At 46.1% G+C, this 23,132-nt stretch overlaps 2 protein-coding genes across 2 annotated transcripts in view; both read left to right on the top strand.

Annotated features, from left to right (window-relative positions):
* LOC144484829 (uncharacterized) overlaps positions 1 to 21,943 on the top strand; it is a 153,524-nt gene extending 131,581 nt beyond the window's left edge. Inside the window, exons 12-13 of the mRNA XM_078203191.1 lie at positions 15,883 to 16,698; positions 21,263 to 21,943. Coding sequence (XP_078059317.1) covers positions 15,883 to 16,698; positions 21,263 to 21,870 — 1,424 coding nt within the window. The 3' untranslated portion in view covers positions 21,871 to 21,943. The remainder of the gene's footprint in view (positions 1 to 15,882; positions 16,699 to 21,262) is intronic.
* Positions 60 to 12,138, top strand: LOC144484817 (uncharacterized). The gene is given in 6 exon segments (XM_078203179.1): positions 60 to 177; positions 748 to 1,809; positions 6,706 to 6,840; positions 11,217 to 11,679; positions 11,682 to 11,781; positions 12,027 to 12,138. Coding segments are annotated over 5 exon segments (1,725 nt in total). The 5' UTR covers positions 60 to 177; positions 748 to 894.
* Positions 21,944 to 23,132: the final 1,189 nt, after the last annotated feature.

Below are 23,132 nucleotides of genomic sequence, written 5' to 3'. Positions count from 1 at the left end.
TGTTTATCTCTTAATCTCTAACCACTGTTAACACATGACTCTTGTAATCTCCTTTCACAGGGAATTAGAAGATTTGAAGACTGCAATTGTTCTCCGACTCCAGTGCTTCTGGCATCTTTCCAGCTGCAGGCTCCAGCAGGAGGTTTTAAATTTGAAAACAGTGAAATTGTTCCAGAGGTGAGTATTATTGCGCATTCATCTACAGTTTAGAGTTTTTAGTGCTTTGCTCTGTTATCTGCGAGAGGTTTCATGGCTCTGGGACTGGTGTGATTCACCAGTGAGTTCACACTGGGGAGAGGCTGTTCACCTGCATTGTGTGTGGGAAGGGATTCAGTCGGTCATCCAACTACTGAGACACCAGCGAGTTCACAAGTGGTTGCAGGGGTTGGATTTTGCTGTTTTGCTGCTGTTAAATCACATTCAGGACTGAACCATGTTAATTCATCTGAATCATCGATGCAGATTTGATGGGCTGAATAGTCTCTTTCTGCACTGTAGGGGTTCCACGGATTCTTAAAATTCTGTCCGAATTGAAGATAATTTCACTATTTCTGATTTCCGTCCATCTGGAGATAAATTCCACTCCTTTGTGAGCATTTTGATTGATTTGCTGGCTCGCAATGATGTTTCAAATTCATTATTCACTCTAAACCAGTGAGGAAAGAGTGTTCCACAGCAACTAGAATTGTCTGTTCTCAGTTTCTGAGCTGTACTGACTGTGATGACATTTGTAAACTCCTTTTACAGGATATTAAAAGGGGAGGATTTGCCAGAAGAAATCTCAAACGAAACTTCACGTCAAGCTCTGACAGTCACTCGTTAGGACGGAGAAAATCATCACCTATTTTACCATCAGAGTGACAGGAAAAGCACCAAGACGCAGACACCCACACCATGGGAAAACCGTGGAAATGTGGGGATTGTGGAAAGGGATTCAGATCCCCATCTGAGCTGGAAACACATCGACGCAGTCACACTGGGGAGAGGCCATTCACCTGCTATCAGTGTGGGAAGAGATTTACTAATTCATCAGACCTGCTCACACACCAGCGAGTTCACACTGGGGAGAGGCCATTCACCTGCTCTGATTGTGGGAAGAAATTTAGTATTTCATCCAATCGAGTGAGACACCGTCGAGTTCACTCTGGGGAGAGACCATTCACCTGCTCAGTGTGTGGAAAAAGATGCAGAGATTCATCCACCCTGCTGGTACACCAGCAAGTTCACACCAAGGAGAGGCTGTTCACTTGTTCTGAGTGTGGGAAGGGATTCACTCGGTTATCCAGTCTGCAGAGACACCATCGCGTTCACACTGGGGAGAGACCATTCACCTGCTCAGAGTGTGGGAAAGGATTCAGAGATTCATCTGACCTGCTGGCACATCAGCGAGTTCACACTGGGGAGAGGCCGTTCATCTGCTCTGTGTGTGGGAAAGGATTCGGAGATTCCTCCACCCTGCTGACACACCAGCGAGTTCACACTGGGGAGAGACCGTTCACCTGCTCCAATTGTGGGAAGGGATTCACTCAGTTAGCCAACCTGCTAAGACACCAGCAAATTCACAGCGGGGACGGGGAGAGGCCTTTCACCTGCTCAGAGTGCGAGAAGCGATTCAGTGATTTACCTACCCTGCTGACACACCAGCGAGTTCACACTGGGGAGAAGCCATTTACCTGCTCTGTGTGTGGGAAGAGATTCAATCGGTCATCGAACCTTCTCACACACCAGCGAGTTCACACTGGGGAGAAGCCATTTACCTGCTCTGTGTGTGGGAAGGGATTCACTCAGTCATCCCATCTGCTCAGACATCAGCGAGTTCACAAGTGATGACGGGTTGGATTCTGCTGTTATTGCTGCTGTTAATCACATCCAGGACTGAAACATGTTCATTCTGACAGTTGTTGAAGTGTGGGGGTCAGAGGGTTTCTTGCTGTTGGACTGACCGGTCTCTCAATTTTAATTCCAGTGGCTGATTCCCTTTGAGCGAGGGCACATTTCCACTGAAATGATCCACAAAAGCAGATGTCAGATGAGACTGAGATGAGGAAAATATTCTTAACTCAAAGGGTAGTGAACTTGTGGAATTCTCCACCACAGAAGGCTGTGGAATCCCAATCACTGAATATGTTCAAGGAAGAGATAGATTTTAGTTTAGATTTTAATGGCTTCAAGCGGTGTGGGGAGAATATGGCATTGAGATCGAGGATCAGCCATGATCATATTGAATGGTGGAGCAGACTCGAATGGCCTGCTCCGAGTTTCTATAGAGTACATTAACTTTATCCTGGATAGTAAATAGTCTTTTTCCTACCACTACAGGTGTCTTGTCTTTTATCCGTCCTCGTTCTGAGGGTTGGCCGCGCTCTGAACAATCTTTCTCCACTGATTTCTCAGCTGCTCTCACTGCCTGTCCCATCGAGAGGCCGGTCCACATTCCGATACTATCCACACATCTCGGGCCTTCCTTGTACACATTTTCCAGGTGTTTTGTCTCACATTGGTCAATAAAAATGCCTTTCACCAGGATGCTGTGTCGCAAGTCTTTGTATTAACTAAAGTTTTGGCAATACTTTGTCTCTGAAAGAAACCCCGTAACAGCCCTGAACATCACTGGCCTTTGGATGTGGAAGGAGCAATGTTACGTCTATTCTGTCCATGGGATAAGATTTCAGATATAATTGTGACTGGAGACACTGAGACACACACACACCCGAGTGAGAGTGTTCCAGTGAACTGAGTGTGGAAAGAGCTTTAACCAGTTACACAGCCTGAAAATACATCACACTATAGGGTAAGTAGATGGGAACGTGGGAATGATAAAGTATAATTTGGGGAAAAAGGTTGTCCGCATTGTTGGGAAGAATAGAAAATCAGCATTTTATTTAAATAGAGAGACTGCAGAATTCCACAGTGGTCTCCTTGATGAGGGATATACTCAGCATGACCCACTGTGACTGTGTCCTGTCGATGTACAGCTGCATTGCAGGGTCAGGATCATCTCTGAAGGAGCTGCCGGTTAGTCCCTTTTCCTCAGAGCCTTCACTACAATTAGAGAATGATGACAGCAAATAAAGAGGTCATTCAGCCCATCGTGTTCACACCCACACCAGCTTTCTGAGAGAGTGACACAGCCAGTCCCACTCCCCGGCCTCTCCCTCGGTCACTCTGGACTTTCCCTTGGTCACTCCCCGGCCTCGCCCTCGATCCCTCCCTGGCCTCTCCCTCGGTCAGTGCACAGTCTTTCTCTCGTAACCCTGAACATTTTTTTTTCTCTTCAGATAATTATCATAGAATCATAGAAACCCTACAGTGCAGAAGGAGGCCATTCGGCCCATCGAGTCTGCACCGACCACAATCCCACCCAGGCCCTACCCCCACACATTTACCCGCTAATCCCTCTAACCTACGCATCTCAGGACTCTAAGGGACAATTTTTAACCTGGCCAATCAACCTAACCCGCACATCTTTGGACTCCAGTTGTGTTTTGAAATCTTGTTTGAACCTTCCTCCTCCCCACACTGGGTCAGTGCACGCCAGGTTCTAACCACTCACTCTGGAAACGGGATTTCCTCAAATCACCATTGCTTATTTCACAAATCACCTTTAATCTGTGTCCTCTGCTTCTTAACCTTTTTGCCAATCAGAATAGTTTCTTCCGATCTACTCTGTCCAACTCCCTCTTGATTTTGAATATTTCTATCGAACCTCCTCTTCTCTCTAGAGATCAGCCCCAGCTTTGCCAATCTACCCTCATAACTGAAGTTTCTCATCCCTGGAACCAGTCTCATGATTTTTTTCTGCATCCTCTACAATGTCTTCACCTCCTTCCTATAGCGATCTATCCGGAGTTGGCCACAATGCTCCAGTTGAAGCTGAACCAATGTTTTATTCTGGTTCATCACAACTGCCTTGTTATTCTCGGGTATTTGGACATCAGCCTTTCTCCTGTCAATATACAGCTGCCTTATGGGGTTGTGGTCACACATTTAAAAGAGCTGCCCATCCGCCCCACTTCCCTCCCCTTTCCCCAGAGCCCTGCTAACTTTACCTTCAACTGGAGATCCAATTCACTTCGGAAAGATGTATCTGAATCTGCTTCCATCCCCTTTCAGGCAGAACGTTCCAGAGCAGAATTAATTGAGAAATGAATGCCCCCAGTGGATTTTTCCCAATTGATGCTACGTATTTAATTGTTGATCTGCTGTTAAGTACATTTCCAGAGCAGATTTAAGGGAAAATGTTCATGACATCTCAGAGATGAACCACACGAAATGCTGTCTGTTTGAAACAAAGCTGATTTATTTGATGCATTAAAATATTAAACTCCAGCCACATTACAGGAGTTAACATAAGCAAACGAAAAGTCAGAATTAATGTGATTCAATCCTAAATATGATCAACAGCATCAACAAAAGCAGAATCCAACTGCTCTAGAGACTCTGAGAGTCAGTGCAGACTCGATGGGCTGAATGGCCTCCTTCTGCATTGTAGGGATTCTATGAAAAGTAAACAAAACGTTAAAATAAATAAAGATTCTTCAGGTAGTCAGTAATCAGCATTTTCCTGAAGTCACCTTATAATTATTTTTCTCCTAAATTTGATGAATTAAACATTGACTGCAATTATATGATAATTTATCAGTTTTATGCAAATTAATGAATCATGTCTTACTTTATAGTTGGATGATGCAGTGACCAGAACTGTGCTCAGTATTCTAGCTGTGTTCTAACTCGTCTTTTATCAGTTCTAACATAATCTCCCTGCTCTTATATTCTAGGCCTCAGACAGGAAAGTGTCCCAAATGCCTTCTTGACCATCTGATCTACATGTGCAGCCATCTTCAGGGATCAGTGGATATGCACTCCAAAGTCCCTCTGTTCCTCTATAATTCTCAACATCATCCCATGTATTGTTCATCCCCTTGTCTTATTTACTCTCCCAAATTCAATCTCTCATTGATCCAGATTGAATTCTACTTGCTATTTTTGTGTTGACGAACCCCCCAGTCCATTAATATCTTCCTGCCGTCCACAGCTTTATTCCTCATTGTCAACCATGGGAGCTACTTTTGTATCAGATGCAAACTTAGCAATCATTTTCCACACAGTTGAGCCGAAATTATTGACACATACCAGAAAACTGTGGAACACCGCTGGAAACAGGCATCTTGGCATCGTTCAGTCCTGGATGTGATGAACAACAGCAATAACAGCAGAATCCAACCCCTGCTGTCGCCTGTGAACTTGCTGGTGTCTCAGCAGGTTGTTTGACTGAGCGAATCCCTTCCCACACATGGAGCAGTTGAACGGCCTTTCCCCAGTGTGAACTCGCTGGTGTTTCAGCAGATTCTGTTTACTTTTAAATCTCTTCTCACAATCAGAACATTCAAAAGGTCTCTGATCAGTGTGAACAAGTTGGTGTGTAGTCAGGTGGGATGACTGAGTGAATCTCTTGCCGCACAGGGGGCAAGTGTACGGTCTCTCTCCAGTGTGAACTCGCCGGTGTATCAGAAGGTCAGATGTATCAATGAATTCCTGACAACACACAGGGCAGGTGAATGGCCTCTCCCCAGTGTGAACTCGATGGTGTCTCAGAAGGTGAGCTAATCGAGTGAATCCCTTCCCACAGAGAGAGCAGGTGAATGGCCTCTCCCCAGTGTGAGTGTTTTGGTGTTTCAGAAGATCCTTTTTGCTTTTAAATGTTTTATCACATTCAGGACAATTGAAAGGTCTCTGATCAGTGTGAACAAATCGATGTTTCAGGAGCTGGGATGAACAAGTGAATCCCTTCCCACACACGGAGCAGGTGAACGGCCTCTCTCCACTGTGAGTGCGTTGGTGAATCAGTAAATCCTTTTTACTTTTAAAGTTCTTCTCACACTCACAACATTTAAATGGTCTCTGATCAGTGTGAACACTTTGGTGTGTCAGGAGGTGGGATGACTGAGTGAATCCCTTACCACACATGTTGCAGATGAATGGCCTCTCCCCAGTGTGAGTGCGTTGGTGAATCAACAAATCCTTTCTGCTTTTAAAGCTCTTCTCACAATCAGAACATTTAAACGGTCTCTGATCAGAGTGAACCTGGTGGTGAGTCCGGAGGTTTGATAAAGCATTAAATCCCTTCCCACATTGAAGACAGGTGAATGGCCTCTCACCAGTATGGACATGCTGGTGTGTGTACAGGCTGGATGACTGAGTGAATCCCTTCCCACACACACAGCAGGTGAATGGTCTCTCCCCAGTGTGAATACGTCAATGAGTTTCCAATTCAGATGGGTAATTGAATCCCGTCCCACAGTCCGCACATTTCCACGGTTTCTCCATGATTATTGACAGGCTATCGGGTGTAGGCGGGATGCAGATTTGACCTCACTATCAGATCAGCCATGATGTTATTAAATGGCGGAACTGGCCCGTGGGGCTGAATGGCCTATTGCTGCTCCTTGTTCACATGGTGCAGGTGTCCTCATGTCTCTCCAGGTTACATGATCAGTTGAAACCAGGTCCACACACAGAACACGAGTACGGTGTCTACCTGATGTAAATGTGCTATTTCTTTTCACGCTGTGTGACTGGTTAAAGCTCTGTTCCAGCTGACTGTGGAAAAATAACTGAGATGTCTGTGTCTCGGGGCTTTTCCAGTCACACTGATGTTGAATAATTTCCCAAAATAAGCAAACATTTCTCCTTCCACATTCATAGGCCTTTGATATTCAGATCCTGAAGAACCATGTGACACTGTCAGATCCCGAGACGTTTGGTTTGAATCACCCGTCTGCAGATATTCTGGAAAAGGAGTTTACATTGAATTACTTTGAATACACAAGACACAAACAAGCCATTCAGTTTAATTCTTTATACTTGACACATCTTCTCCTGTCCCACAGACCTCATCTCAGCCTTTCAGTTGATTTTTCTATTTCTTTTTCTCTTGTGTGTTTCTCCCATTTCCTTTTGAAACAATCTCAGCACTTTCCTCAACTCATTTCTATGGTCATTCTAAACCTGTGAGTGAAGAAATTTGTCCTTATTGCTTCTTGGATTTATTGGTAACTATCTTGTATTTATGACTCTGTTTATTGATCGTTCCTTCTTTTAGACTCTGTCACAAGTGGAACATTCTCTCCACATTTCCCCTGTCCAAGCCACTAATAATTTGAAAGACTTTTATCAGGTCACTGCTCGATAGGAAAAAACTTCAATCCATTTCATCTTTCCTGAAAGCTGTAATCTCTGTTTACAAAAATCATCACAGTCAATGCAGAACAGAAATCACAGAGAGACAAACATTTCTCTTGGGGTTGAGTTCTCTGTGTAAATTGTCAACTTGTAACAATGTGTAAAAGCAGTTTTCAAACATTTCATGTGTCAGTCCACAATAGAAATGCTGAACAGACAATTCTCTTTCCTCCACTCTCAGTTTTCTCCCTCCCTCTCCTCTGTCTGGGTTCAGTTCTCCAGCTCCTGTCTGCAGACTGACAATAAAACCAATGGGTCTTACTGGGGGTGTTGGGGCCTCCAGCGGGTGTTTGTGAATCCTCCCCGCCCACCTCCCAGGGTTTCCTTCCTTCCCAGAGATCAGAGTCCTCATTGATTTGAGGACAAAGTGTAACCTCTTATTTATTGTCCCCCTCCCCCATCCTCTGATGTGAACCATCCTCCAGTGGCTGAGCCAGGATGGGGCCGTTAACCTGGGCCTGTTCCCGGGAGGGAGGGAGGGAGAAGCCCCGCAGCTGCAAACCAGGGAGCTGACAATGATTCTGAAGGGTTTGTGGATCCACAAAGTGTTTCCAAATCCTCCTCAATGTCCAGCCACCGGTTTCAGCGCTGTCCCTGCTGTAAAGTGGGGGCCTGCGGCCTAGGCCAGAAGTTGGTGCTGTTTCCAGTGCAGCCGTGGTTTCCATTCCCACCCTGTGCTCACAATCTCCTCCCGAACACTCCCCAACACCATGACTGACACTGAGCATGCTCAGAGCGTGCACCCACACCACCTGATGTGGAGATGCCGGTGTTGGACTGGGTGAGTCACCTGATGAAGGGGCGGAGCTCCGAAAGCTCCTGATTCCAAATAAACCTGTTGGACTTTCACCTGGTGTTGTGACTTCTTACTGTGCTCACCACACCTGCGCAGTGCGTTCCCAGGCTCCCCGGCGCCTGATCATCTTTGCGCATGCTCCACTCCCAGCCTGGACCCGCCTCTCATTTACTCCGATTGGTTGGAGGACCAGCCGCTCCCGCTCGGTCCTCCAGCCCCGCCCCTCATTTACTCCGATTGGTTGGAGGACCAGCCGCCCCCGCTCGGTCCTCCAGTCCCGCCCCCACTTCCTATTGGTCCGGAGCTGCCGTCAATCAGACCCCGGGCATTGTGATGTGGAGCATGCGCAGTGTCATTGCTGTCCTTGGCGCTTGTTTGTCCCGGAGAAGCGGAGTCAGCGTTTGGCGGTGGCTGGGAGGATTTGGAAACACTTTGTGGATCCGCAGGCGGGAAGGAGCTCGAGCCGGCGGGTTTTCAATGGGAATTTTAAATGGCGCGGATCCAGAGCCCGAAAGAAAACCGGAAACATAAATGGATCCGGGCGGTGAGGCTTCATAAACACCCGGTGTCGGCCAGATGCCGGATCTCGGGCATGGGTGACACAGTGGTTAACACTGCTGCTTCACAGCGTCAGGGACCCGGGTTCAACTCCCAGCCTGGGTCACTGTCTGTGTGGAGTCTGTACATTCTCCCCGTGTCTGCGCGGGTTTCCTCTGGGTGCTCCGGTTTCCTCCCACAGTCTGAAAGACGTGCTGGTTCAGGTGCATTGACCCGAACAGGTGCCGGTGACTAGTTTAGGTGCATCGGCCGTGCTAAATTCTCCCTCGGTGTACCCGAACAGGTGCTGGAGTGTGGTGACTCGGGGATTCTCACAGTAACTTCATTCCAATGTTAATGTAAACCTACTTGTGGCACTAATAATTAAACTTTAATCCCTCAATTTACGAGACAAAATCCTCAGACGTTAACATCTGCCATCTTTATTAAGGGCAAAACCAAATGGATAATCCTCAGCAGAGAAAAACATCAGAGATAGAGTTTATTGTGAAAACAGTGGGTTGTTGTAAAACAGGAGGTCAGAATTATAGCCAACAACAACTTCTATTTATAACGTCATAAATCATTCCAGTGCACTTCACACAGGCGGCACAGTGGTTAGCACTGCTGCCTCACAGCGCCAGGATTCGATTCCCGGCTTGGGTCACTGTGTGGAGTTTGTACATTCTGCCCCGTGTGTGCGTGGGTTTCCTTCGGGTACTATGGTTTCCTCCCACAGTCGGAAAGATGTGCTGCTTAGGTGCATTGACCCAAACAGGTGCTGGAGTGTGACGACTAGGGGAATTTCACAGTAACTTCATTGCAGTGTTAATGTAAGTCTTGTGACTGATAAATAAACTTTGAGGAACATTATAAAACAAAGTGAGATTCCCAGATTCATCAGGAGATATTAGGACAGATAACCAAAAATTTGGACAAAGAGGTGAGTTTTAAAGAGGCTTAAAGGAGGAAAGTGAGGTAGAGACAGAGAGGTGTAGGGTGGGAATTCAGATCCTGGGGCTGAAGAACTGAAGACACGACCACCAGTAGTGGAGCAATTACAGTAGGGAATGTACAAGAGCAGCACTGATATCTCAGATGTTTGTGGGAAGATTACAGAGATCAGGAGGGCTGAAGCCATGGAACGATTTGAAAACAAAGATGAGTATTTTACAATCAAGGTATTGCATGACTGGGAGCCAAGGCAAGTCAGGGAGGACAGGGGTGATCAGGGACTTGCTGTTAATTAGGAAAGGAGTAGCAGACTTTTGGATGACTTCACATTTCCACGGGTAAAACGTCAAGTGCAATGGAATAGTTGAGTTTGGAGGTAACAATGGCCTGAATGAAGATTTGAGTAGCAGATGCACTGAGGTAGAGCTGAGGGCATGTGATGTTACCGAGGTGGAAATAGGCTGTCCCAGAAACTTGGGATCAAATGGGACACCGAGGTTATGAACAAACTGGCTTAATTTCAGATATTTGCCAGGAAGAGGGATTGAGTGGATTGCAAAGGAACAAGACTTGGAAGGGGGACCAAAAGCAGTGGCTTCAGTATTCTTGATATTTAATTGAGGTTAATTAGTCAGCAGGAAGAGAACCAGAAAGCAGAATGGGCCCTGAGACTGAAACCAGGTTTAACTTAGTTAGAGAGGGCGGTTTAGAGAAACCCCCTTCACAATTTCTCATCAAATCTCGAAACACTCAGTTCTGGACACAAAGTTAACATCTGCTATTCTGACTCATCGGGTCAGGGTGATTCAGATTGATGTTTTCTCATGTGTTATGAATGAAGTGAATCATCAAAAATACCATCTCTAGTTGTACATATTTTTTAAGAGGAAACTGAAATAATTATCTGTCAATTTATTTGGATTTCAGTTCAGGGAGGAGGGAGAGTGTGTGGGATGGGGATCTGCAACTTTGGGGGTTCGAGAGGAAAAAGTTCCAGAGAAACTAGAATTGTCTGTTCAGAATTTCTATCCTGGACTGTTAGTGATGACTTTTATTGATGGTTTTTACAGCTATTAGAAGTTGAGGATTGCAGACGGGAATCTCAAACCAGACATAGAATCATAGAAACCCTACAGTGCAGAAGGAGGCCATTCGGCCCATCGAGTCTGCACCGACCACAATCCCACCCAGGCCCTACCCCCACATATTTACCCGCTAGTACACGAATCTCAGGACTCTAAGGGGCAATTTTTAACCTGGCCAATCAACCTAACCCGCACATCTTTGGACTGTGGGAGGAAACCGGAGCACCCGGAGTAAACCCACGCAGACACGAGGAGAATGTGCAAACTCCACACAGACAGTGACCCGAGCCGGGAATCGAACCCGGGACCCTGGAGCTGTGAAGCAGCAGTGCTAACCACTGTGCTACCATGCCGCCCTACATCACATGAAGATCTGACAGAATCACTCGATTCATAGGACCTGGATATCATCGTACTTGGAAAGTGGAAGGAGAAATGTTTGTTTGTTTTGTCTGTGGGAAAAGATTTCAAACATCAGTGTGACTGGAAAAGCACCGAGACACACGCACACCCGAGTGAGAGTGTTCCAGTGAACTGACTGTGGAAAGAGCTTTAACCAGTTACACAGCCTGAAAAAACATCACCATTCACAGTGAGGAGAAACTATACACGTGTTGTGTGTGTGGACGAAGCTTCAACTGATCATCAACATGGAGAGACATGATGACACTGACACCACAGAGAAACCGTGGATATGTGGGGACTGTGGGAAAGCATTCACTTGCCCATCCAAACTGGAAACACATCGACGCACCCACACTGGGGAGAGACCCTTCACCTGCTCCATATGTGGGAAGGATTTCACTCAGTCATCCAACCTAGCATTACATCAGCGAGTTCACACTGGGGAGAAGCCGTTTAGCTGCCCTCTGTGTGGGAAAAGATTCATTCAGTCATACAATCTAGCATTACATCGGCGGGTTCACACTGGGGAGAGGCCGTTCACCTGCTCCGTGTGTGGGAAGGGATTCATTAATTTCTCTAACCTAGTGGCACACCAGCGAGTTCACTCCGGGGAGAAACCATTCAGCTGCACTGACTGTGGAATGAGCTTTAGGCTTTCATCCACCTGCTGAAACACCAGCGAGTTCACACTGGGGAGAGGCCATTCAGCTGCACTGACTGTGGAAAGAGCTTCAGACACTCAGGCAGTCTCACTGTCCACCAGCGAGCTCACACTGGGGAGAGGCCATTCACCTGCTCCATGTGTGGGAAGGGACTCACTGATTCATGCCAACTGCTGAGACATGAACGAGTTCACACCGGGGAGAGGCCGTTCACCTGCTCAAAGTGTGGGAAGGGATTCATTGATTCATCTCAGCTGCTGAAACACCAGCGAGTTCACAAGTGAGGGATTGGATTCTGCTGTTATGGTTGCTGTTAATGACAACCAGGCCCTTTCACTCTGACAGCTGGAGTTTGTTTCTGCTGATGTTAATACAGCTGGTAACTGGGCTGGAGTGTAATATTCTGGATCCAGAGGTGATTGTGTTCCTGGGGCTGCAGTTACCGCGGTCCATCTGAAATTAGTTTACAACAAGATTCAGAACTTTTACTTCAATCTCAAATTGTTTAAGTTAAGTTTATTTATTAGTGTCACAAGTAGGCTTACATTAACACTGCAATGAAGTTACTGTGAAAATCCCCCAGTTGCCACACTAGTCGCCTGTTTGGGTACACTGAGGGAGAATTCAGCATGGCCAATGCACCTAACCAGCACATCTTTTGGACTGTGAGGAAACCAGAGCACCTGGAGGAAACCCATGCAGACACGGGGAGAACGTGCAGACTCCACACAGATAGTGACCTAAATCAGGAATCGAACCCGGGTCGTGGCGCTGTGAGGCAGCAGTGCGAACCACTCTGCCACCCTATTGATCTTTGGTCCGAATTCTACAATTCAGTGTGTGAGAGGTTCCACTGATGAACATCTCCAATTAGAAAGTGCTGATTAATCCTTGCTGAGAATTCTTACTGATCTGCACATTACACACAGTGACACCTCCATTATCCACCAGAAAGAAGGGGAATGGGAATTGGTGGAGTATCGTGAAATTATTGTGAATGTAAATTTAATGAAAATCCCCGACAGAACTACTTTTTCCTTACTTGAAACACAGCTTTAAATGGTCCATTTGTTTCTGGACTCAGTTCCATGAGCAACGCCTTCAACTAAACAAAATCAAAACACTGCAATTGCTGGAAATCTGAAATGAAAAGAGAAAATGTTGGAAATACTCATCTATGGAGACAGAAACAGAGTGAATGTTTGCAGTCACTGATGCTTCTCTAATAAAACACATACCAATAGCTGCTGTTTAATGGGGCCGTGGATTCCACAATCCCCTGTGCCCCAGAAACAGCTCTATCCATCATACACATTTCCCATTATGACACTTCTATGTCAAGAGGGCGAGCTGTTTAAAAGTCATCAAGTTCCATTTTTGCATGTTGATGTTCATTAAAGATACGGATCGACTTCCCCCTTATTATGTATCAATTTCAGATATTTCGGTCGGGAATTTCCATTCCCTTACTTTTTGGTGGACAATGAATGCCTTGAGTACTTAGGTTACAGTATAATTTGATTCCTAATGACTGCACCACTATCCCTAATTTTCACATCGCAGCAGAAAAAGTTCACTGTTCACAAATGAGGCATCTCGATGGCGTGCGCTTTACCCACCATTCCTCGCGGTGGTGAATGTCCCCTATCGACAGTACGGGCGAGAGCTGCGCATCCGCAGTGAGGCAGTGTGTGGCGCATGCGCAGCGTGAATGTTGGCAATGGGGAGAGACATTCCTCTGTCTCATCAGCAACCGGTAAGGATGCGGATATATGGAGGGAGGATTGAAACCTGCAGATGGACGGAGAGGGTTTCTAAATATCTGGTGAAGATCTCAAACCTCTAATAGGAATCCGCAGGTCCCGTGTTTGCAGCTTTGGGTCTTTTTCCCGAGACGAGGCTCAGGTTAACAACCGCCATCTTGATTCAGCAGGGAGCGGAGCGCATGCGCTGGTGTCTTGATGACGCAACAGTGAGTAGGTGGGGCTTCAGCGTTTTCTGCTCCCAACCGGGTCCTAGTGCCCGGAATGAACAGCAAACTGAGCAACAGCTTCACCCACTCCCAGGGAAAATTGCTGAGAGAAACATGTTTTAGTCAGGGGCTGAATGAAATCAGCATCAGTCGAGAAATGGTTTTGGGGAAATTGATGGGATCGAAGGTGGAAAATCCCAGGTGCCTGATAATCTTCATCCCAGAGTACTTAAGGCAGTGGCTCTGGAAATAGTAGATACATTGGTGGTTATTTTCCAAAATTCTTTGGACTCTGGAGTAGTTCCTACAGATTGGAGGGTAGCTAATGTAAGCCCACTGTTCAAAAAGGGAGGGAGAGAGAAAACAGGGAACTATAGACCAGTGAGCCATTGGTACTGCGGAAGTTGCTGGTGTCTATTATCAAGGATTTCACAACTCGGCATTTGGAAGGCAGTGGTATAATCAGACAAAGACAGCATGGATTTACAAAAGGGAAATCATGCTCGACAAATCTATTGGAATTTTCTAAGGATGTAAGTAATAGAGTTGACTGAGGAGAAGCAGTGGATGTGGTTTATTCAGACTTTCAGAAGGCTTCCGACAAGGTCTCACATAACAGACTACTTTGTAAAGTTAAAGCACATGGGATTGCTGATAATGTCTTGAGATGGATAGAAAGCTGGTTAGCAGATAGGAAGCAAAGAGTTGACATAAATGAGTCTTTTCCATGGTGCCGGTGTCCTTGTGTCTCTCTCGGTTAAACAATCTGTTCAAGCCTTGTCGACACAAAGAGCTTGTGTATTGTTTCTCAGTGAGGGAATCAAGGTTTAGGGGCAAGGTGGAAAAGTGGAGTTGGGGATTATATCAGATCAGCCATGATCTTATTGAATGAGATCAAACAGTGTCATCACTGATCAGTCAGGAGGTGTTGTGGACCAGGCCCAATTTAAGATCATTAATCAGACTCACAATGTGGCCCACTTATGCTGACTAGAAGATCCATATATCCCGACTCGGGGTCTGGTTCACTCCAGGCAAAAGCAACTTTCCAGGAAATCTTGCTACAGCTGTACAAGGGCTTGTTAAGAACACACCTTGAGTATTCTGTACAGTTTTGGGCTTCTTCCTTCAGGAAAGATATACTAGCATTGGAAGCAGTTCATAGAAAGTTCACAAGGCTGATTCCTGGGATGAAGAGTTGTCTTATGAGGAAATGCAGAGCATGTTGAACCTTAACTCAGTGGAGTTTAAAAGAAAAAGTAGTGACATTATTGAAACAAATAGGATTTTGAGGGGTTTGGCAGGGAGCTGCTAGGTGGATGTTTTCTCTCATGAGGAAATCTACAACAGTTTAAATAGATGGAGATGAGGAGGAGTTTCTTCTCTCAGCGGGTTGTTAGTCTTTGGAGTTCTGTTCCACAGAGAGCAGCGAAGGCTGGCTCATTGAATGTATTCAAGGCTGAGTTGGACAGATTTTTGACCAACAGGGGAGTCAAGAGGAATGGGTAACTGGCAGGAAAGTGCAGTTAAAGCCACATCAGGTCAGCCATGGTCTCACTGAATTGCAGAGCAAGCTTGATGGGGTAAATGGCCTAGTTTTTACTCCCATTTCTTATGATCTCTGCCTCCAGGACAGCAAACAATGAGCCCGATCTGGGAGCGTGTATATTAAGTACAGCAAAGTGAGAATGGAGGGAGTGTGTGTGTGGAATGGAGATTTACATATTTTGGGGAATGAGAGAGGAAAGAATGTTCCATGGAAACTAGAATTGTCTGTTCTGAATGTCTATCCTTTACTAATACTAATGATCTTTGTAAACTCCTTCTCCAGAATATTAGAAGGCGAGGATTTGCATCAACTCAAGATCTGGCAGAATCTGCAATTCACTTGACCTGAATATCATCGGACATTGAATCTAAAAGCAGAAATATTGGTCAGTTCTGTCTGCTTCAAACTTCAATGTGATTGGAAAAGCACCGAGATGTACACACACCCAAGTGAGAGTGTTCCGGTGCACTGACTGGAGAAAGCTTTAACTCGCTATACAGCTCCACAAACACATTAGACCGTTCACAGCGTGCAGAGACTGTACAGGTGTTCTGTGTGGGGACGAGGCTTCAACTGACCATCCAACCTGGAGAGACACAAGGACACCAGCGCCATGGAAAAACCATGGAAATGTGGGGACTGTGGGAAGAGATTCCAATCCCCGTCTGCACTCGAGAAACATCGACGCAGTCACACTGGGGAGCGGCCATTCACCTGCTCCAAATGCGGGAAGGGATTCACTCACTCATCGGCCCTCCTGACACATCAGCGAGTTCACACTGGGGAAAGGCCGTTCATCTGCTTTGTGTGTGGAAAGCGATTCTGTGATTCATCAGCCTTATTGGCACACCAGCATGTTCACACTGGGGAGAGGCCATTCACCTGCTCTGAGTGTGGGAAGGGATTCAGTCAATCAGCCAACCTGCAGACACACCAGCGAGTTCACACTGGGGAGAGGCCATTCACCTGCTCTGAGTGTGGGAAGGGATTCACTCGGTTGTCCAACCTGCAAACACACCAGCGAATTCACTCTGGGGAGAGACCGTTCACCTGCTCTGACTGTGGGAAAGGATTCAGTGATTCATCCAACCTGCTTACGCACCAGCGAATTCACACGGGGGAGAGGCCGTTCACCTGTTCTGACTGTGGGAAAGGATTCACTAATTCCTATAACCTGCTGAGACACCAGCGGATTCATACTGGCGAGAGGCCATTAACCTGCCCTGCTTGTGGGAAGGGATTCATTAATTCCTACAACTTGCTGATACACCAGCGAGTTCACACTGGGGAGAGGCCATTCCCCTGCTCTGTGTGTGGGAAGGGATTCACTCAGTCATCCAACTTGCTGACACACCAACGAGTTCACTCTGGAGAGAGGCCGTTCACATGCACTGAGTGTGGGAAGGGATTCATTCAGTTATCCCATCTAACGACACACCAGCGAGTTCACACCGGGGAGAGACCATTCGCCTGCTCTGTGTGTGGGAAGCGATTCACACATTCATCCACCCTGCTAACACACCAGCGAGTTCATAAGTTGGATTCTGTTGTTATTACTACTGTTAATCACACCCAGGACTGAACCATGTTCATTCTGACAGTTGGTGAAGTGGGAGAGTCGGGGGGTTTCTTTCTGCTGGACTGGCCGGTCTCACGACTTTGCTTCCAATGGGCTGATGGTCTTTGAGCCTGGGAGAGCACATTTCCACTGAAATGATTCACAAAAGCTGACAAATTCATTTAATCCTGGATAGTAAATAGTGTTTCTCCTACCACTACAGCTAGATCCAAAATAATACTTTTGTCTCAGTTCCATTGAGTGTCTCTCCAGTGCCTCCATGTCCTAAATGGAGATCACTAATTTGGCAGAGCTCCCAGTGTTGTGTAACCCTGGTTTTAAACAAGCTGAACATAATCTTCCCGCTTTTCAATTCTATCCCTCTGGAATGGAGCCCTATGTATGGGCCCCACACTTTAGGAAAGATGTGAAGTTCTTAGAGAGGGTGCAGAGGGGATTTACGGGAAGGAAACCAGGAAAGAGGGACTTCAGTTAGTTGGAGCGGCTGGAGTAGCTGAAATTATTCTCTTTAGATCACACAGTAATAGGGACAGGCCATTTGGCCTATTGAGTCCAGGCCAACTCTGTAGAAAAAACATTCAGTCCCATTGCCCTGTTCTAGTGCCATAATCTGCAGATTTATTCCCCTCAAGCGTCCATCCAATTTCCTTTTGATATCGTTCAGCCTCTGCTTCCACCCCCTCATATTCAGCGAGTTTCAGTTCATTATCAGGGTCTGTGATAAAATGTTCTTCCTTACATCCCCTCTGCATCTCTTCGCCAAACCTTAAATCTGTGCCACCTCATCCTTGTACAACCAGCCAATGGCAACAGCTTTTCTTTCTCTGTCTGATCTAAACCTGTCATAAATTTCTACACCTCTATCGAATCTATCAAACCAAGAGAAATGTTTGTCTCTTCCAAATTTCACACCTGGACATGACTGTGATGGATTTTGTAAATTTATTTTGTAGTGTATTGGAAAAGAAGTTGCAGGCAGTAACTCAAACTAGATCTCACATCAAAATCTGACTGAGTCACTATTCAACAGGACCTGGATATTGAGTTCCAGATCATTACCACTCACTGTGTAAATGTTTTTTCCTCCAACCTCCTCTGTAGATCTTGCTCAAAATCTTAAAACTGTGTCCGAAGCTGATGAGAACAGCTTTTCTTTATCTATCTTCTAAAATCTGTTATAAATGTGTACACCTTCATCAAATCTCCCCTCAATCTACTTTGCTCCAAGGAGAACAACCCCAGTTTCTCCAGCCTAACATTGTTGTTAAAACCCCTCATCCCTGGTATAATTCTGGTAAATCTCCTCTGCACCTTCTCAAGGGCCCTCACTTCCTAAAGTGTGGTGATCAGAAATGGACTCACAACTCAAGTTGGGGTCTAACTGGTCCCAGAGGAAACCAATGCAGACAGGAGCATAACATACAAACTCCACACAGTCACCGAAGGCCAGAATTGAACTGGCAGTGTGAGGCAGCAGTGCTAACCACTGTGCCAAAAGCAGGAGGTAATTTGATCCATCGTGCTTATGCCAGCTATCCGATTAATCTCATAGCTCTGCAATTTTCTCAGCGTTTACCCATTTAAAGCCCTCTCCCTTTATCTGCAGTCACAAAGTTTAATAATAAAACCCCAGTCTAAATAACATGTATCTGACTGACAAATGTTGAAGTGTTTGTTTGGAGCCACAAGTTTCAAGTTTGCATTTGAGCTTCGGGAACCTTTCTGCCCGTCTTGCTTCTTGTGTCAATGACAGCCGGGCGACAGAGCTGAGGGCTGAATTTAGCTGAGAATAACAGGGCCTGAGTCCCAGTTGGGAACCTGGGTGTCACACTAAGAGTGAGGCAAAAGGTGCTGGGGAACTGACTGGAAAAGGCCTTTAACTAATCGGGGCATGGGAGGGGTGACTGGGACATGGTGATATGACCCCCAGGGTTCAGTGTCCCTGTGTCCAAAGCAAGGGACCATGGGAACAGATTACAGAGGAGCTGAAGAGAAACATTGTTCACACCTTTTTACCCTTGGCTTTGATCTGAAATAATTTTGTGTTTTTAACCATGTTCTGCTTCATGAATAAACTCTCAGGAATAACATTTTATTTAGCTGGGCTTTTCATGACTAAGTTTATGTATTTTAGAGAAAGCGGGTGAAAGGGGTTGGCAGGCTCATTCTCACCTTCGAAGGTAATTGGTAAAGAGGGCGAGGAGGGAGATGAGATTGTATTTTTTTGAGGCACCAAACACACACAGCTCGGTGTATGGAACCAGTAGAAATGGCAGAGGTGCTCAATGAGTATTTTGCCTCGGTTTTCACAGAGGAGAAGGACCTGGGTGGATGTACTGCGGGCTTGTGGTGGACTGAAAGGATTGAGTATGTGGACTTTAAGAAAGAGGTTGTGCTGGAATCTTTGAATGCCATCAAGATAGATAAGTCGCCGGATCCGGATGGGATGTACCCCAGGTTACTGTGGGAGGCGAGGGAAGAGATTGCAGAGTCCCTGACGATTTTTGCGTCGTCGATGGAGACGGGAGAGGTGCCGGAGGATTGGAGGATTGCGGATGTGGTTCCTATTTTCAAGAAGGGGAATAGGGATAGCCCAGGAAATTACCGACCGGTGAGTCTAACCTCAGTGGTTGGTAAACTGATGGAGAAGATCCTGAGGGACAGGATATATGAGCATTTAGAGAGGTTTAGTATGCTCAAGAATACTCAGCATGGCTTTGTCAAGGGCAGATCATGCCTTACGAGCTGGTGGAGTTCTTCGAAAATGTGACTAAACACATTGACGAAGGGAAGGCGGTAGATGTGGTTTATATAGATATTAGCAAGGCGTTCGATAAGGTCCCCCATGCAAGGCTTCTAGAAAAAGTGAGAGGGCATGGGATCCAAGGGGCAGCTGCCCAGTGGATCCAGAAATTGCTTGCCCAAAGGAGGCAGAGAGTGGGTATAGATGGGTCTTTTTCTAAATGGAGGTCGGTCACCAGTGGTGTGCCCCAGGGATCTGTTCTGGGACCCTTGCTGTTTGTCATTTTCATAAATGACCTGGATGAGGAAGCGGAGGGATGGGTTGGTAAGTTTGCCGACAACACGAAGGTTGGTGGGGTTGTGGATAGTCTGGAGGGATGTCAGAAGTTACAGAGGGACATAGATAGGATGCAAGACTGGGCAGACAAGTGGCAGATGGACTTCAACCCAGATAAATGCGTAGTGGTCCATTTTGGCAGGTCAAATGGGATGCAGGAGTACAATATAAAGGGAAAGACTCTTAGTACTGTAGAGGATCAGAAGGACCTTGGGGTCCGGGTCCATGGGACTCTGAAAGCGGCCCCGCAGGTGGAGGAGGTAGTTAAGAAGGCGTATGGTGTGCTGGCCTTTATCAATCGAGGGATTGAGTTTAGGAGTCCGGGGATAATGCTGCAGCTATATTAGACCCTCGTCAGACCCCACATGGAGTACTATGCTCAGTTCTGGTCGCCTCACTATAGGATGGATGTGGAAAAGATTGAAAGGGTGCAGAGGAGATTTACAAGGATGTTGCCTGGATTGAGTGGCATGCCTTATGAGGATAGGCTGAGGGAGCTTGGTCTTTTCTCTTTGGAGAGACGAAGGATGAGAGGAGACCTATAGAGGTGTATAAGATGTTGAGAGGCATAGATCGGGTGGACTCTCAGAGGCTTTTTCCCAGGGTGGAAATGTCTGCTACAAGAGGACACCAGTTTAGGGTGCTGGGGGGTAGGTACAGGGGAGATGTTAGGGGTAAGTGTTTGACACACTTCTGTTAAAATCCTGGTTGATTTGTACAAATAGAAAATCACTCTCTTTCTCTTCTTCTGCTTCCAATCCTCTCTCCCTCTTCTCCCCTCATAGAGATCATAATCTTGTCTCGGCTCAGATGGGGGTCAGCTTCCCTTCCCTGAAGGTTATTAATGAGCCAGTTGGGTTTTTAACAATCCAGCAGTTTCCATGCTCACTTTTTCCTTGTGCCAGCCCCAAAAATTGCCATATTTATTCAGCTCAATTTCACAACCTGCCTTTGTGTTTTGTGGATTCTCTCACTTTTTTTTCTGTTTTAAATTCACTTGACAGGGTCTTAGAAGGGGTGGTTTTGCAACAGGGAAACCGGAAACCAAACATCATATCGGGATCTGACAAAGTTGCCCAAATTATTGGAACTGAATATCATCAAATTTTGAACATGGAAAGTAAAAAATCCTTGTTCATACTGGTGGGAAATCGTACATGTGTTCTGTGTGTGGACGAGGCTTCAGCCAATCTTCTGGCCTGTCGAGACACAAGCGTATTCACACTGGTGAGAAACTGTGGAAATGTGGGGACTGTGAGGAGGCATTTGGTTACCCGTCTGAGCTGGAAACTCAGTGACGCATTCACCTGCTTTATATGTGGGAAGGGATTCACTCGGTCATCAAACTTGCTGACGCACCAGCGAGTTCACACTGGAGAGAAGCTGTTCACCTGCTCCGTGTGTGATTCATCCAACTGGCTGAAACACCAGCGAGTTCATACTGGGGAGAGACCATTCACCTGTTCAGAATGTGGGAGAGGATTCACCCATTTATCCACCTTGCTGAGACACCAGCGAGTTCACATTGACGAGAGACCTTATAAATACCCGGAATGTGGGAAGTGCTATAAAGGTTCCTGGGAACTTACGTCCCCTCAAAGTGTTCACACTGAAGAGAGACTGTTCAGGTGCTCTCACTATGGGACTGGGTTCAGGCAATCATCTCAACTCACTGGACACCAGTGTATTGACACTGGGGAGAGGCCATTCACTTGCTCTGAGTGTGGGAAGGACTTTATGCAGTCATCCACCCATCTGAGACATCAGCGGGTTCACACTAAAGACAGACTTTTCAAAGGTCCAGACTGTGGGAAGTGCTATAAAGGTTCTGAGGAACTGATGTCCCACCAACATCTTCACAATGATGAGAGACCATTCAGGTGCTCTCACTGCGGGACTGGGTTCAGACAATCATCACCCCTCACTGTCCACCAGCGCACTCACATGGGGAGAAACCATTCACCTGCTCCAAGTGTGGGAAGGGATTCATTCAGAAATCTCACTTGCTGAAACACCAACGAGTTCACAAGTAACTACATTGATTGGATTTTCCTGTTAATCTCATCCACGACAACCATCTTCAGTGGAGTCTGTTTCTGTTCATGTGAATAAACTCCAGGCCTGTTACAGTTAATATTGCTGATCAAAGGAAAATAAATCAGTTTTGTCTGAAGCACACAGTGCGGTAAATCTTTTTAATTTCTCATTCATGTTAATTTCTTTGGAAGGGCTCTCCCTCTCCCCTGTCTCCTTCCATCCTCACCTCCAGTAACAAGTGTGAGGAGCTCATGGAGCTTCTTTGTCACTCAGATTGAGACAAATTGATCAACTACCTCTGCTGCTTCCCTTCCTTCCATTAGCCCATTGAGCCAGACTTTATAGAAAGTTCCTCATCCAAGTCCTAACCCCAGGTTTCTCCAGTTTCTATCCTATATCTCACTTATGCCCTCTCAGAGCACATACTGTCTTCTGTTGTATTGACCCTATTCCCACTAAACCACCGAGCACCCACCTTTCCCGTGTTAGCTGATACTGTTTGCAGCTCTCAATCTCTTTTAATCTCTTTTAATTCTGTCCCTCCTCCCTTCAAATTCACCACCATCACCCATCCTAAAAAATCAATCTGTGACCACACCGTTCTCGCCAACAACCGCTCCATCTCATATCACTTTTCTCTCCCAAGTCCCTGAACTCGGAGTCCCTCTGGGATCTATCCATGGCCCCTCCTATCTCTCATCTACATGCTGCCACTATGTTATATCATTCAAAAGCACCGTGTTTGTTTTCACATGCACACTGGCAATGCCCAGTTCTATCATAGAGTCCATGCAGTGCAGAAGGAGGCCATTTGGCCCATCGAGTCTGCACCAACTCTGAGAGAGCATTTTATCAAAATTCATTGATTGTGACAAGGCAAGTTGACAAAGCTGTTTTTTTAAAAAAGCTAATGGGGTCCTCAGTTTATGAATGGAGGTATGGAGTGCAAAGCAGGGAGTTATCCTGAATCTTTATAAATTACTGATTACCCAGCAGTGAGGAAAATTGATCAGGTACACCCTGCATACAAAAAGCAGGACAAATGCTACCCGGCCAATTATTGGTGCATTCAACCTCCCTTGATCATCAGTAAAGTGATGAAAGGGGATATCTGCTGTTAAGTGGCACTTGCTTCAGAAGAAACTACTCACTGATGGTCAGTTTGGGTTCTGCAAGGGTCACTGAGTTCCTGACCTCATTACAGCCTTGGTTCAAACATGGAGAAAAGAGCTGAA

This window comes from Mustelus asterias, unplaced genomic scaffold (assembly GCF_964213995.1).
Source record: "Mustelus asterias unplaced genomic scaffold, sMusAst1.hap1.1 HAP1_SCAFFOLD_129, whole genome shotgun sequence".
Taxonomy (NCBI): domain Eukaryota; kingdom Metazoa; phylum Chordata; class Chondrichthyes; order Carcharhiniformes; family Triakidae; genus Mustelus; species Mustelus asterias.
This window is presented reverse-complemented; position numbering and strand designations above follow the sequence as displayed.